Here is a 15,222-nt window from a genome sequence, read left to right as displayed (position 1 = left end):
AAGACGTGTAAATCGCAGCTTCCTGCAATGACCTCATCAAAGGTCATGTTTACATTTCTCTTGTGCAGAACATATCTTTAATCCAAGACAATAGCATAAACGGCTTCAACTTGATTTTAACTTATATATATATATTTAATAAGCAACAAGAACATTATTACAGTAAATGTTGCTCCAGTTAGACTGGGCTTTTGAGTAAGCCGCACTTTATAACTATCTAAATTATTTAGAGATTGTAGGCAGTTAAAAGATTCATGGTACTGGGGGTAACCTACATATGACATATTACTTTAATTTGGGTCACACACTAGTGTTCTACAGTGTACAATACAGTAATAAGCATTAGTAATGAACAACATTTAGAAAGTCGTGTTTTGTGGAACTGCTTGCTTATGTCAACCAATTGGTGTCAATGTGTATTGATTGCATTGAAATTGTTAAAATATAGATTAACACAGGCTTCATTTTACACATAAATCGAAAAATCCCATTGGAAAATCTCACATTTGAACATTATTCGCTCTTAAAGTCCCCCGTAGTCAATCATTTTATCCCTTAAAACTTACCTTTGATCACCAAAATGACATATTTAAACGTTGTTTCCTGGAAATGGTGTGCAATGTGGTTTGACATACGTTTTCTCTTTGGAGGGTATGTCAAAAATGTTAGCCCAATCAGCAGCAACATGTATATATAAACCACGCGGTATTACTGTTCCTGGAGCAGCAGCTCATTTGCATTTAAAGGGACAGACACAAAAACGGTGTGTTTTTGCTCACCCTCAAAAAGTGACATTTAACATGCTATATAAAAATATCTGTAGGGTATTTTGAGCTAAAACTTCACATACACACTCATAAGGACATCAGAGACTTATTTTACATCTTGTGAAAAGGGCATTATACCACCCCTTTACAAGAGACAGCTCTCACAATGGGTCCAAGTAAAGTCGTTTACAAATGTGTCCGCTGCAGCTCGGTATACGCAACAACTGAAGATATTAGAAGACATGTTGTTGTAAGAGTTTTATAGTAAAAATATAGCATATCAACAGTGATCACTCAGTAATAATGCTAAGCCCAATACTCACAATAAAAAAATGGATTATCCTTCACCTGAAATGTTTGTCGTCTTTTCATCCTGAAATGCTAGGCAAATGTTGGATCACAATAATTAGGAACCACGGTTTCCACAAATCCCTTCACTCGATTGAGATGTTCTCTTTTATTCTGGACAGCAAGGGCAGTGACTGTAACATCGAGTGTATTTTGCAGTATTAAACACGTATTTATACCGATTTCATCAGCCTCAGAAAATTCTTCAAAAATAACACAAATAATGGCGTTCTCAGCTGCAACTCTTGCGTCATCACAACGCATTCAACTCACCACCGTTTCCGTTTAAAAAACGTTTTGAAACTTTTTGTCGGGGCTGAACGCAGCCCAGCTCAGAGATCCACTCTTTGACGATCAAACGTTGATGTGATTGGTTACAAGGTATTTTGTGACGTCAGAAACACCAACCATTTCAAACCGCGTTTTCGAGTCACTGCAGCTTTAAAGAGAAAATACTCAGCAATGGTGTTGACTTATGAATACACATGGTTTGTCTTAAAGCATATTAAAAACACCACATAGACGTAAACGACATTAAAAACTTGATTTTCACCACAGGGGGACTTTAACAAATCATGAAATTAGCAAATATTAACCAAACACATAATTTACGTCTTTAATATACAGTTCAAATTTATCACGACATAGAGGAGGTCATTCCTCATTAGTCCAACTGTTCAGTCCTCGGGTTTACACCAGATGACGCGGTAAATTCGAAGTCGGCCAGTAGGCGGACAGACGCAGGAGCTGCTCTCAACCAACAAACACCCCTCCCTCCCTCCCTCCCTCTCACCAGACAGACTGGGGCAAAACAAGCCATCCTCCAGCCAGCAGGCGACGGGAGCAAGGAGAAGCATGGACAGCCGGAGTAACACAGATGTCTTCCCTCCGACAGAGACAGTGAGCGTGAGGTTCTTCCATCGAATATTCCCCTACTTCACGAGGAGGACAGTATAAAGTAATGCGCATACTAAATCCAGTCGAAAGATGAAATGCTTCTCCCGGTACCTGCCTTACATCTTCAGACCACCGAACAGCCTCCTCTCCTCCAGCTGTCACACTGAGGGTAAGTCACTGTTCTCGCTTCACACTGACAGCATGTGAGTGGAGATGATGCACTGTTTAAAGTGCAAGCAATAGAGTGTTCTCTATACATAACTAGATGTTTGTTGATATTGGATCGGATGACGTTAGGAACGCGGGCTGTGTCTAAAAACGTAGCGAGCAATCTACCTAGACAACATTTTGGGTCATTGTAGGGGCGTTCGCGTCTACATGTAGGCTATGATGCCCTTAGACACAGTGCTAGTCTAGGCAGGCAGTCTTGTAGATTTTGGAACACACACTGCAAGTACTGAGTAAAACTAATGAAAAGGCATATTCAATACAGTGCAAAATGTTTTCTAAATTAACTGGTTTTATTGTAGTAGAAATAATTCTCAAGGTAGCAACTGTTACCACTTTCTACTGTGTATGATTACTAGGCAGGTTACTAGCTTATAATTTGACACGCAACCACTGCCACAGCTCACACTTTACATTACAGTTCTAATGTTAGTGTGTGTTTACTTGATTAAGTATTGAGTAAAAGTAATGTATGGACTGTAAAGTATTTTGACATTTACATTTATGCATGTGGGAGACGTTTTTATCCAAAGAAACTTCCATTTCATTGTCTTTCCTGGTAATTGAACCCATGACTTTGCCGTTGCTAGTGAACATATAATGCAGTGCAATACAATGATGATTGAGACATGTACAAATAAATGTTCCTCAAAAGCCTGATGTATCATATTTGATACACTTTAACTTTTTTTTTTCTAAAAATAAAATAAAAACGATGCATGGATAAACAAAGTGTTACCAAGTTCTTATTTTACATTAACGCTTTCACAGCAAAAAGACATGTACCACGACCTGAAGGTGGATGTTTTTAGAATTATATTAAATTAAATTAAATATACTAAAAAGTATAAATCAGATGACAGAAGGCATACATGCAGATTATGTGCAACAGGTGTTTTCAGCAAAGTTTTGATCATGCTCATAATTTTGAGTCCTTGAAATTCATGCATCAAATATGATACAGGCTTTACATCTAAACTGAATATATTTCAGAACTATTATTTAACATTGAATATGATGAATCAGTCTGTTTATTATAGCTTGCGCCTGCCCTGTAGCAAATTAGCAGTTTTACAGCTGATATTTACTCCATAGAGTCTCTACATAGAATGTATATGTGGATAAGTTTATCTCCATCTCAATGGATACTGTATGCCGCACTCTCAGGCTTTTTTTTAAAGAATGTAAATCGCAGGTCCGAATTAACTAAACTTTATACACAGCAGAATGTGTCTTCCTTGCAGGAGCTTGTGCTTCCAGTCACACACATTTAGTTCCGTCAGAAATGATTTCTATTGAAATATGTCTCTTTTTTTTTGTTGACATCCAAAGCAGCTTTAGACTAGATCTTATTCTCAAGTACATCTACTTGTAAATCATTTAGCAGATACTATTATGCTGAGTGACATTATACTGCATAACAGAAAATTCTATAATCTAACTTTAAATTAATTTAATTGCATAATGTTTTTTAAACTAGGCCTATAGGTAAAAAAAAAAAGCCAGTTTACCTTGCATGCACGGTTCCTCACTATTTATTGATTGATTGATTTATACAAATGGTTTTTAATAAATATAATTGAATACATATTTAATTGAATTTAATTATATTATTTAATCTATTTATTTATCTATAATTCAACATTGACACACACACACACACACACACACACACACACACACACACACACACACACACACACACACACACACACACACACACACACACACACACACACACACACACACACACACACACACACACACACACACACACACACACACCCTTATAGAAGCACAAAATTGCATTTGCAATGATGCAGTCTGGATTATATTATCTTCATACCTCTTCTGTTACCTATATATAGGACAGTATGAACCTAAGGGGGAAATACTCTTTTCAAACCTTGCTGGTGCAGCAGTAGAGGTACTAATAGACAAACCTCTATAGGGCCCTGTAACAATAAGTGTTGAGTTTCTTCCTGGAAAGAGATATTTCATTACAAGCCCAGCTCCAATAACAACCTCCTGTAGCCAACATATTGGACATGCAATACCATTCAACACCTGCAGCTACACATCTTTTTCTCCCATCCTCTTCCTTTCACTTGCTGTCTTTCATTTTCCTTTGATTCCGCTTTCATCCAGAAGATGTAAACACTGGGCTATCATTACATGCTGCACTGTGGTTCTTCAGAGTCTTGTGAAAGATTTCCGTTGGCTGTCTGTCTTCATGCATGATTCTGTACTCTCATCTCCTGCTGTCTCCATCTGTGTCTGCTGCCCAGGCCGGATCAATTGGATCTTAAAAGGTTACAGTTGCCTTGCTGGCAGTGTATTACCATACTGTATTATGTAATCATGTTACCAGTGCCCAGGAGTTAAAGTTTTACAGTAAAGTTACATTGTGCTTGTGAAATAATTGAAAATAAATCCATGTAAATGTCAACCTTAAAATACTTATGCCGATCACATGCTTGACTATACTGCGATAGTTTGTGCGAACTGATTGATTTTCAGTGGCTGAAATTTTGGTTCATGCCTAATCAATCGTATTGTCTAATTGCTGTTAATGAAGGCTAAACAAAAACAGAAATCTATGAGTTCTAAAATTTAAAAATGATGGCTTTCAAATATAATATTAAATACTTTTATCCTAAAAACTTTTTGTTTCATATCAGTATGACAATATTACACTTAGCACTTCAAATTGAATAGAAAAAATAGGTATTACCTAACTCTAGCTGACAGAACAAATGGGAACTTAGGCTATGTGTCCTGGTGGATTTTTTTTTATACTATTTTTAATTGGATAACTAAAGACTAGTTTATTTTTGCTGCATGTCTTCACTATGAAATTGCTGGTTACAGCTCATCACTTTAATGGGAAATTTAGAGTATTTTTAAAGGGGTCATCGGATGCTCATTTTCCACAAGTTGGTATGATTCTTTAGGGTCTTCATGTAAAGTTTGTAACATACTTTGGTTGAAATTCCTCAATGGTTGTGTAAAACATAACCCTTTTTACCTCCTCAAAAACACCTCTGTTCACAGAGACCCGTTTCGGTGCATGTCTCTTTAAATGATAATGAGCAACTGCTCACCCCACCCGTCTCTTTCGTGGGCGTCGACACAAGGCATAAAGTGCTGCCTTGGCAGACAGTATACAAATGGCTGAGGGCGGAAATATGCTAATACGGGACAGTCCATCAGTGGTTGTGGGCGGAGCATGAGCAATATGATGTCATATTGCTCATGCTCTGCCCACGACCACTGACGGACTGTCAAATCCAAACGGCTTGATTATTGAGAGTGTTTCGGCTTTTTGAGGATTAAAAAAAAAGGAGTGAATGGATTTTTTTCATTGTATGGTGGTTGTGTCCTCACACTGCAAAGACACATACAAACACCATATAAAAGTGAATTTTGCATCCGATGACCACTTTAACACCCAAACAACACACTTTAATTTGATGATTTTATATATATATAAAAAAGGTTAATCATACAGCATTTGTCTCGTTTGGTGGCTGTAGTAAATGCACAGCAACAGAGAATATTAACAAACAGTCTTTAATAATAAATCCAAAGGGGAAACACGCACAAGAATCACAAGGAGTAATATAATAGCACAACCACATAACACAAGGGTATATTTACACGACAATGATGTACTAAAAATGGAAATATTTTTACTTTGTGTTTTTTGCGATAGTCGATAACGTTGTCAAAATGATCCCCATTCACACGGATCAGCGAAAATGTTTAAAGTGCTGTCTTATAGATATTTGGAATCTCAGATAACCTCACTTCTTTTCAGTTGTTGTCCTATGGACTTATTATTGCAAAGAAACTAATACTAAAGTTTTGGAAGAACATCAAAGTCCCTACTGTTAAATTTTGGTTGGATGGAATGGTAAGGTTATTACATCTGGAAAAAAGTTTTTCTTTTTTCTTTATTAAACAGACTGGATCAGTTGTATAAGATTTGGTTTCCCTTTCTCAATTACCTTGATAGCATAGTTTAAGTGTGTAGCATTGACTGTCCCATTAGTGTGATATGACTTAAGTCCCTTGGGTGGGGTGGGTGGTAATAGGAACTGTTCTGTCTTTCTTGATCATTTTTTTTTTCTTCCTTATGTTTATGATGAGGAATCTATAAAAGCAATGTAACAATGATTGTCAAATTGTTGGATTCCCTAATAAAAATATTTTAAACAAAAAGTGCTGTCTTATGCATGCCAGGCCAGTAGTTGGCGATGTCACTTCGTAAAGAAACTTTACATGGAGATGATAATGGTATAATTTTCAAAAACGTTTGACTTTGAAACCTGATTTCAGGCAGCAAAAACGCTGTTGTCGTGTACAGAAACGGCTAAATCGCATAAAAAGTTTTTTGTTTTTAGTTGAAATCGGTATTATGTAAATGGCCCCTATGGTGACACTGAACTATTACATAGGAAGCAAAACGATACTGCTGTTGTCTCCGTGTAAACTACAAAAAAAATTATTTGTGAAAATAGACATGCACATGAGCATTCAGTCTCAAGGAGCGTAATGTTTTTTTCACTACGTTTAAAAAATGTAAACAACATTTTTAGTTGTTTTCGTGGATCCGTGTGAATGGGGATCATTTTGACTACGTTGTCATCTGTATGCGAAAAGCGCAAAAGAAAAACTCTTCCGTTTGTACATCATTGTAGTGTAAATGTAGCCTGGGTTTCCCCCGCTGCCTTGAGCGCAGCGCGATTTTATTCACGCTGCTAGGCAGCCTGGATACCATGGACCAGATTTTCCCCTCAAAAAGGGAACCAATCACAGAACGGGGAGGGAGCAGTAAGACGATGACGAAGTCAATGCGACACACCGAAGCAGTTTGTTTATATATATGGATCCAAAATGGCATCAGACGCTAAGTTACCTTTATTTCGTCTTCTTCCTCGTCGAATTTCTGTTGCTCTACATACGTCTTCTGGTATAATTGAAACGATTGGCTATGAGCTACGTGCAGGCGCATTTGATAGACATTCGTAGAGTCCAATAAACGGCTCTGGGCATTCGTAAACCACGCCTCAAATACTAGAAAATGAACATATGGTTCCCAGACCACTTCTCAATGAGAAAGAGGTCTGACGTTAGCCAGGCTAGTGTAAATGTACCCCAAGGGCTTAAATACACAGGGAGTAATCAACGTAACAGTGAACAGGTGTGGAACTCAAATCAACAACCACAGTAAAAATATTCTTATCAATCACATTTTTGAGATAGGGGAATTGTTAGTATCAGGCTTTGGGATGGTGTTGAGTTTCAAACAACACTATCAAATTATAATGATTTCATCATAAGATATGATCTGATTTGTACTGTAGTTAATGGTTAGGGTTTGGGAAAGTGTTTAGTAAGTGTACCGTAATCTGCTAATTGCCACTTACACAGTGGTCACAAAGCATCCTACATTTGTGTAGAAGCAGAGTAGAGGTTATTGCATTGATCCAGCCCACAGTGAATGCACATTATACATATTACCAGCAATTACTGATCACAAATGCCTGGAAAAACACTTGTGTTTTTATGAGAGAGTGGCTGTAAATGGAGTGCAGGGATGTAAGAGAGAACAGGGAGAATGTATGAAATCGAGCTTGCATTAACATAATTGTGTGGAGTATGAAAAAGGCGGGCAGTCAGCATAAGCAGTGTGGAAGTTTTTAGACTGTACGTGAGATGTGAAGTAAAAAGCAGAGTTGACTTGACAAGATGAGGGGATGAAAAGTATCAATCAGAATGAAGGAACAAGATTAAGATAGTAAGACTTTGGAAACAGGGAAAAGGCACAGACTTTGAAACAGTGGTGGACGAAGTACACATACCATGTTCTTGAGTTAAAGTAGAGATACCCAAGGTAAAATATTACTCAAGTAAAAGTAGAAGTGCTGCCTTTAAACATTCACTTGAGTAAAAGTACAGAAGTATTTGCCTTCAAATGTATTTATGGCTATAATGTCCTATTATCATTTTTGTCACAAGACTTTTGCTTAACTCAGTCTACGTGAAGACTCTAATGTTACTTTTGGCACGCCAATCTATACATTTAAATGACATTATTTTCAGCATAGGCTTAGTTAGATCACAGTCTTTGAAAGCTGATCTTTTGAAAATAACCATCTCTGTTATCAAGGAGCACTGCACTCCACCAGTCAACTGTTTCAGCATCATACATGCACCAATGCAAAATGTTCTTATAATGTAATCATTATGTTCCCAACTTGTAATAATTACTTGAATTAGCTCATTGCTTCCTTCTTTAAATTAATACATGATGTTAGCTAATAACAGCATGATTTGGATTATCTTAGAACTGTACATTTCTGACATAGATAACTTGGACACAGTCTCTGATAACAGATCCCTCTAAATTGTAATGTAGACACATACTTTGTTCTGTAAATCTGCTTTGAAACTATATGTATTGTGAAAAACGCTAATACAAATAAATGTGAATTGAATACGCTGCATGTAAAACAAGTCAAAATAGAACTTATATTCCAACATAAAATGTTAACATCTATTGATTGCCATCTCACGATAAGCGATACGGCTAACTTGGATCACGTGTGCCTTGATAACCAAACACACAGCCTTTACGCCATTTCATTCAGAGTTGGGCAACAGTCAATCACTGTTTGTGGCTACCATAGAATTAAATGAAAATGGCGTAAACTGAATCATACCTGTCGCGCAATTGTCCGTGACTTCTCTCATGAAACAGCATTTTTTCGGTGTAAACTCTAAAAATAGATCAATCCGAAATGAATGTTTAAGAGCAAACATGTTAAAGATTGAAGATTTAAGACTAATTGAAGATTAGCCGATGGGCTGTCAATTCATTAAATTATAAGCTATTTCCTAGCAAAAGCGGCTTATTCAGCGTAGTGATGCCTCTCCTCCATTGACATCCATTAAAAAAAACCTCAGAAGTGTTAGCAGGCATTACGCTTTTTCTGGCTAAGGTCGCAGGCTTGCCTTCGAGTGGCTTTGATTGGAGTCTGTACTAACGAGGTGATGAGTCGAATTAGGTGTTTTTGATTAGGGAGACATCTAAACTGTGGAGTGCTGGGCTGCGTTCCAGTCCATTTTTAGACACACACTTGCCAACTTCCCTAAGCACTTCCCCTCGGGGGAATCCCTGCTGCCATTTTGAAGCGCGTTCCACTTCGTACATCCGAGTGAACGCGATGGAGGGAAGTTAGCGAGTGAAGGGCATGACAATTTTGGACTGGAACGCAGCACAGGAGGTACTCCAGAACCAGGGTTGGGAACCACTGCATTATGCCTCCTACAGACCGTGGGATTTCGGCAATCCTATAAGATCATTACAAATCACACTGTAAGACACGGATCTAATAAACTTGGGGACGACATGTATGTAGGCTGTACGATGATGACACCTATTGAATGGTAGGCTATGACTCAAGATAGTATAGAAAAAAATATGGACAAAACCGTACAATGTGTACCAGGCACTAGGCATCTTTGACAGCTATACTGTTTGAGCTGCTGAATGCTTGATTCCTCACCATGCTGTGCAAGTAATGGAGAAAGATATTTCTGACAGACATAATGTAAGTCAAATGAATATATGAGAAGCAGAAGAGAGTTATCACAGAAAATATTAAAGTTGGGTTTTGAAAGATGTTTTACCTTATTCTGAAGAAAAGTTTTGTTTGCCCATGCAAAACACGCTCCCGCAATTCTAAAAAAGTAAAAAGTAATAAAAAAAGCTATAAAGTTGTAAAGCAATAAAGTAACTCTAATCTAATTTAAAATTAAAATGCAATATTTCTTGCAATTATTTCCTTTTTTCCCCATCAGCGACTATTGTTTCCATTGAAGAACATGTACAGTTCTTGAAACCTTCCAGTTTCTGAAAACTATTCAGCAGACATACCAAAAATTAGTTTTAATTTAAGCAATATAACTTTTGTTATGTTGAGATTGTGAACTTATGTCATGAACCTACTGGAAAATAATAATGCATTTAAGCTGTGAGTTTGAGTTTTGCATAAAAAGGTACTCAGTGGTGAATTTGTCCCAGTGTGAGCAATACAAGTCACAGTAACCAGGTCAGCAAAAAGAGCTCTTGATTCAGCTGAGCTGTATTGGAACAGCTAGGTTATTAAATAAAGAAACACATTTCCCTCAGGGGCTGTATGAGGAACATTGAACTTTCACAACAAAGTAAATCCTCTATTACTTTATAAGCCCTTTTGAGTCAATGCTGGCTTTGAGAGAGAAAGAGGCAGAGGTAGAGAGACAAGTAAAAAAATAATATCATTAATTAATTCATATTTTATAACTCTTTATAACTTTTATAACTTTATATATGTGTCTCGGATAAAAAAAAACAAAAAAAAACTTAATTTGTGTTTAGAAGATAAACGAAGGTCTTACGGGTTTGGAACGACACAACATTTTTGGGCGAACTAACCCTGTAAGCTAATCGGAAATCGGAAAGTATTGTTTTTTTAAACAACACATTAAAGGAGTCATGACCTCGTGTTATCTTGGATACCCAACGCTCTATTATAGTCTTTCAGGCACTTCTAAAAAAAAAAAGTGGAAAAAAAATAAACACAGAGATCCTCAGACCCTTATTTCTAAAGGCATTATTGTCTCGTGAGATCTGATGCGATGTTTTGGCTGTCGTGGACGGTCATTATAATAATGCAAATGAGGGGCGCGTTGATTGGTTGCAGGAAGGAGGGGGGTTGACAGCGCAGGTAACTCTTTAGCATATCATTACAAACTGACATCATGGCGCAAGTTGTCAATGAACCAGACCCTGCCGCGACCTAATCATACCTGCTTTACTTTTATTTCGTGTAATTTTCGCGTTGCATGCTCGTAGTTTCTTTTGCCCTTGATCAGTGAGGCGATACACAGCGCGGGCGCCTCCGCATTTACGCGTGTATTGAGTGTGCACTCCGAGCACAGGATAACGGCTGACAGGACAAGAAAGTCAGTTTTTCTGAAGTGAAAGACTTTATTTCAGCGTACACTAATGTCACTGTCTGGTAGTTCCTATTGTGCTGGGGTTTCTGAAGTAGTCATAATTCATCTCTCATAACATAACATGCTCTAAACACGCACGCAGAGTGGAAAAGGAAGAGCGGAGGCGCGGGGAGCAGAGCGCAAATTTGAACTAGCAGTATATCGATATATGCAATATGGTCTAGCAAACAGTTTTAGCCACTGACCATGGACTCCTGTACTATCACTACTGTTGTGTAAAACAAAGTGGAAAGATGTGGATAGCATTCGTAGAGTCCATTCACCGTGTTTATCTCGAAGCTAACGTTACATACAATAGCCGCATTAGCAGTTAGCTGATGTTTGTTAACGTACACACAGTAGAGCAATAAAAACACAGTCTTACCGTTTCAATTTCAGGCAGGTCTCTGATGGTGGGGATGGCACCTTTTCCCAAACGGAGCTTCGAGGCCAACTTCGCCTGATATTGTCCCAAATTACTAAATGAATCCTGTGTAAAATGTTTAGCGCAGACACCAAACGTTAGGCCAGTTGAAAGGGTTGTTGGGACAGCGTCATTAAAAATGAATTTCATCCACTGATCCCTGATAGTTTCGTCCGTTTTGGGTAGAGAAAACACATTAGAATGCTGTTTATGGCAGTCAACCACAGAGCAACGCAGGTGTGCACTTGGTTTCTCCATCTTTCTTTGCCGAATGAATATGAGGGGGAGAGGGGTAGGGCGTGGCTTCCTGCTGCGCTGTCCATATATGGCATATCCTCCACCGTCGTGACGTCAAGCCAGGGTAGAAATCAAAATCTCGTATTTGAGTGCGCGTGCACGTGGGATATTTTACAAACCCTGAGGTAAACAAACGCTTCACTTTTAAATATCGGCTTCCCGGCCAGTGTATAATCGTTAGGCAATCATAACATACATTGATTCTCGTGGAAAAATGCAAAATGTGGGTCATGACACCTTTAAATGCATTCAAGAATGTGGAGCACTGTGTAAAGCTTCAGAACAGAAATTCTGGAGCTCAGGCTCCTTGATTCCACCAGTCTAGGTGCTTTTGTGAGCTATTAGTATCTGTTAGCTCAGCCTTCTTAGCCTCATTGGGCTTTCAATGGCACAATAAAAGCAGAAAAGTCTAGACAGCCCCATTTTCTCTATATTGTTGCACGCTTTGAGAGGTTTGACTGAAGCCCTCATGATGGTATAAGACAGTCTTGTCTGTATTGAGGCACACTTTTAAAAGCTGGTTTCATATACACAGAGACCTAAAGTTGCATTTTCATTGAGCATGAAGTGAAGTTGTGCCACACACCTGTCACATTACACTTCTTTCATAGCTATGTGACACCATTGTGCCATTCCATCAGTTCCAGTGTTTGTGCATTAATGCTAATATAGGATTCATGTTAAAATTACAATGGTTGACAGTGAAATGTTGACAAGTCTTGATAAAGCAGTGAAATACGGAATAGGGGTGTAAATGTGGGTCAAGAGAAGTGAGCATGAGCGAATCATGGGATTTGGCCTGCATGTAGATGTGCATCTGGCTGGCATTATATATGCATGAGGAAGTGGCAACTGAAGAAGGACAGATGTGTTGAAAACAGTTACAGTTTTACACTTGCCGTCAAGAGTTTTGATTTGTATACTGTTGCTCAACAGGCAATTACTTTGTACAACTTTACAACAAGGTCTAGTAATGCTGCCTTCAAGCTCATTCAACTGCTCGTTAATGCAAATATCTAATCAGCCAGTCACATCATGGCAGCAACTCAATGCATTTAGGCATGTAGACATGGTCAACGTGGCATGGTTGTTTGTGCCAGACGGGCTGTTCTGAGTATTTCAGAAATTACTGATCTTCTGGGATTTTCATGCACAACCATCTGGGTTTAGAGAGAATGGTCAGAAAAAGAGAAAATATCCAGTGAGCGGCAGTTCTGTGAGTGAAAATGCCTCGTTGATACCAGAGATCAGAGGAGAATGGCCAGACTGGTTCGAGCTGATAGAAAGGCAACAGTAACTCAAATAACCACTCCTTACAACCGAGGTCTGCAGAAGAGCATCTCTGAACAAACAACACGTCAAACCTTGGCTAAACTGAGGCTACAATTCGCACGGGCTTACCAAAAATTGGACAATAGAAGATGTAAAAAATGTTGCCTGGTCTTATAAGTCTCGATTTCTGCTGCAACATTCAGATGGTAGGGTCAGAATTTGGCGTAAACAACATGAAAGCATGGATCCATCCTACCATGTATCAACAGTTCAGGCTGCTGGCGGTGTTATAATGGTGTGGGGAAGATTTTCTTGGCACACTTTGGCCCCTTAGTACCAATTGAGCATCGATTAAACTACCTGAGAATTGTTGCTGACCGTTTATAACCACAGTGTATCCACCTTCTGATGGCTAATTCAACAGAATAACATGCCATGTCACAAAGCTCAAATCATCTCAAACTGGTTTCTTGACCATGGCAATGAGTTCACTAATCTCAAACACCCTCTACAGTCACCAGATCTCAATCCAATAGAGAATCTTTGGGATGTGGTGGAACGAGACATTTGCATCATTGATTTGCAGCCGACAAATCTGCAGCAACTGCATGATGATATATCATGTCAATATTGACCAAAATCTCTGAGGAATGTTTCCTGCACCTTGTTGAATGTATGCCATGAAGAATTAAAAGAAGTTCTGAAGGCAAAATGGGGTCCAACCTGGTACTAATGTGTATTGTGCCAGACCCAGACTTTGAATCTGAATCTGTAAGATTCAATCTTGAATCTTGAATCTTACACTATTATTAAACTCCCTCATCAAATGAATAATTATTACGTAAACAGTAGGTTGTAAGCTTGTAAGCTAAACAAGTTGTAAAAAACTATAAAGTTATTATAAACTATAAAACGCATAAAGAGACAACGGTGTTGGTAAAGAGCCTGAGATAAATTTTGAAACGTGATGTGTAGAAAACAATGAAAAATCAAGATAAATATCACTTGTGAACAGAATATTTTTATGTAAATCATTTCCAAATGTACTACATTATAATTTTATTCCAATAATTTTTATTTTTTGGAGAGAAATTCAGAAAAAAAACCATACTTCTCCAATGACGCATGTATGTTTACTGCTAAAGGTTAAATTATTGTCTAATTAAATACACTATTGAGTGGGGGGTGAAATACACTTTTGAGAAGGAGAAAAGTATATTTTCAGATTTTAAAATTGTAGAGTCAACATTCACAATTTAAACTTAAGTATAACCCATTTCCACCATGTTTTTAAATAGCTGCTAACACAGTTTAATAAGATTCAGTTTGCACAGTGTGTGGTCTTTCATATTCAAATTACTCATGTGTTCCCTTAGATACGACTTTATTATAGTGCTGTTTTATTCAGCTATACCACAAAGCTAAGTGCTTCAATGAATGCAAGAGCAATGTACTGAACATTGTTACAGGCTAAAATCGCTAAAATCCATAAAGAGGACGCACTTGGCTCCCATCGCACATTACCTCAACTGAACATGCAAGTATGCAGGTAATTGCTGTAAATGGGCTCTTAATTGTCTCTCCTGTAGGGAGGTGGCATTTCATGTTTCTAAGTATAAATGTACCATGCAATTTTCCCTCATGTCTGCAATTTCTTGTGATTGATCCCCATCTCTGTCTTATTTAAGTGCATCCAATACATTTTATCCGTTCATGCATTCCCCATTTATTTGAAATAGATGTTTTTTAGTAACAGTGTAGAAGTCTTTACTGTCACTTAATCAATGTAATGCGTCCTTGCTGATTAAAAGTATTAATTTCTTTGGAAAAAAAACTTTTTTCAACGGTAGTGTGCCATGCAAGGAAGAACGATATTAATATTTTTTTTAACGTGTGCATCAATACATTTACCAATGCACATTTGTATTAGAAAGACCACAC

At 37.9% G+C, this 15,222-nt stretch overlaps 1 protein-coding gene across 2 annotated transcripts in view; it reads left to right on the top strand.

Moving 5' to 3' along the window:
- Positions 1–1,851: 1,851 nt before the first annotated feature.
- ppp2r2bb (protein phosphatase 2, regulatory subunit B, beta b) overlaps positions 1,852–15,222 on the top strand; it is a 73,109-nt gene continuing 59,738 nt past the window's right edge. Inside the window, exon 1 of one of the 2 annotated variants that reach the window (XM_084387468.1) lies at positions 1,852–2,181. In XM_084387468.1, the coding sequence (XP_084243594.1) occupies positions 2,103–2,181 (79 nt within the window). In that variant the 5' untranslated portion in view covers positions 1,852–2,102. The remainder of the gene's footprint in view (positions 2,182–15,222) is intronic. The other variant, XR_014625185.1, reaches the window with a different exon arrangement.

The sequence above is a fragment of the Rutilus rutilus genome, assembly GCF_951802725.1.
Source record: "Rutilus rutilus genome assembly, chromosome: 18".
Classification (NCBI taxonomy): domain Eukaryota; kingdom Metazoa; phylum Chordata; class Actinopteri; order Cypriniformes; family Leuciscidae; genus Rutilus; species Rutilus rutilus.
This window is presented reverse-complemented; position numbering and strand designations above follow the sequence as displayed.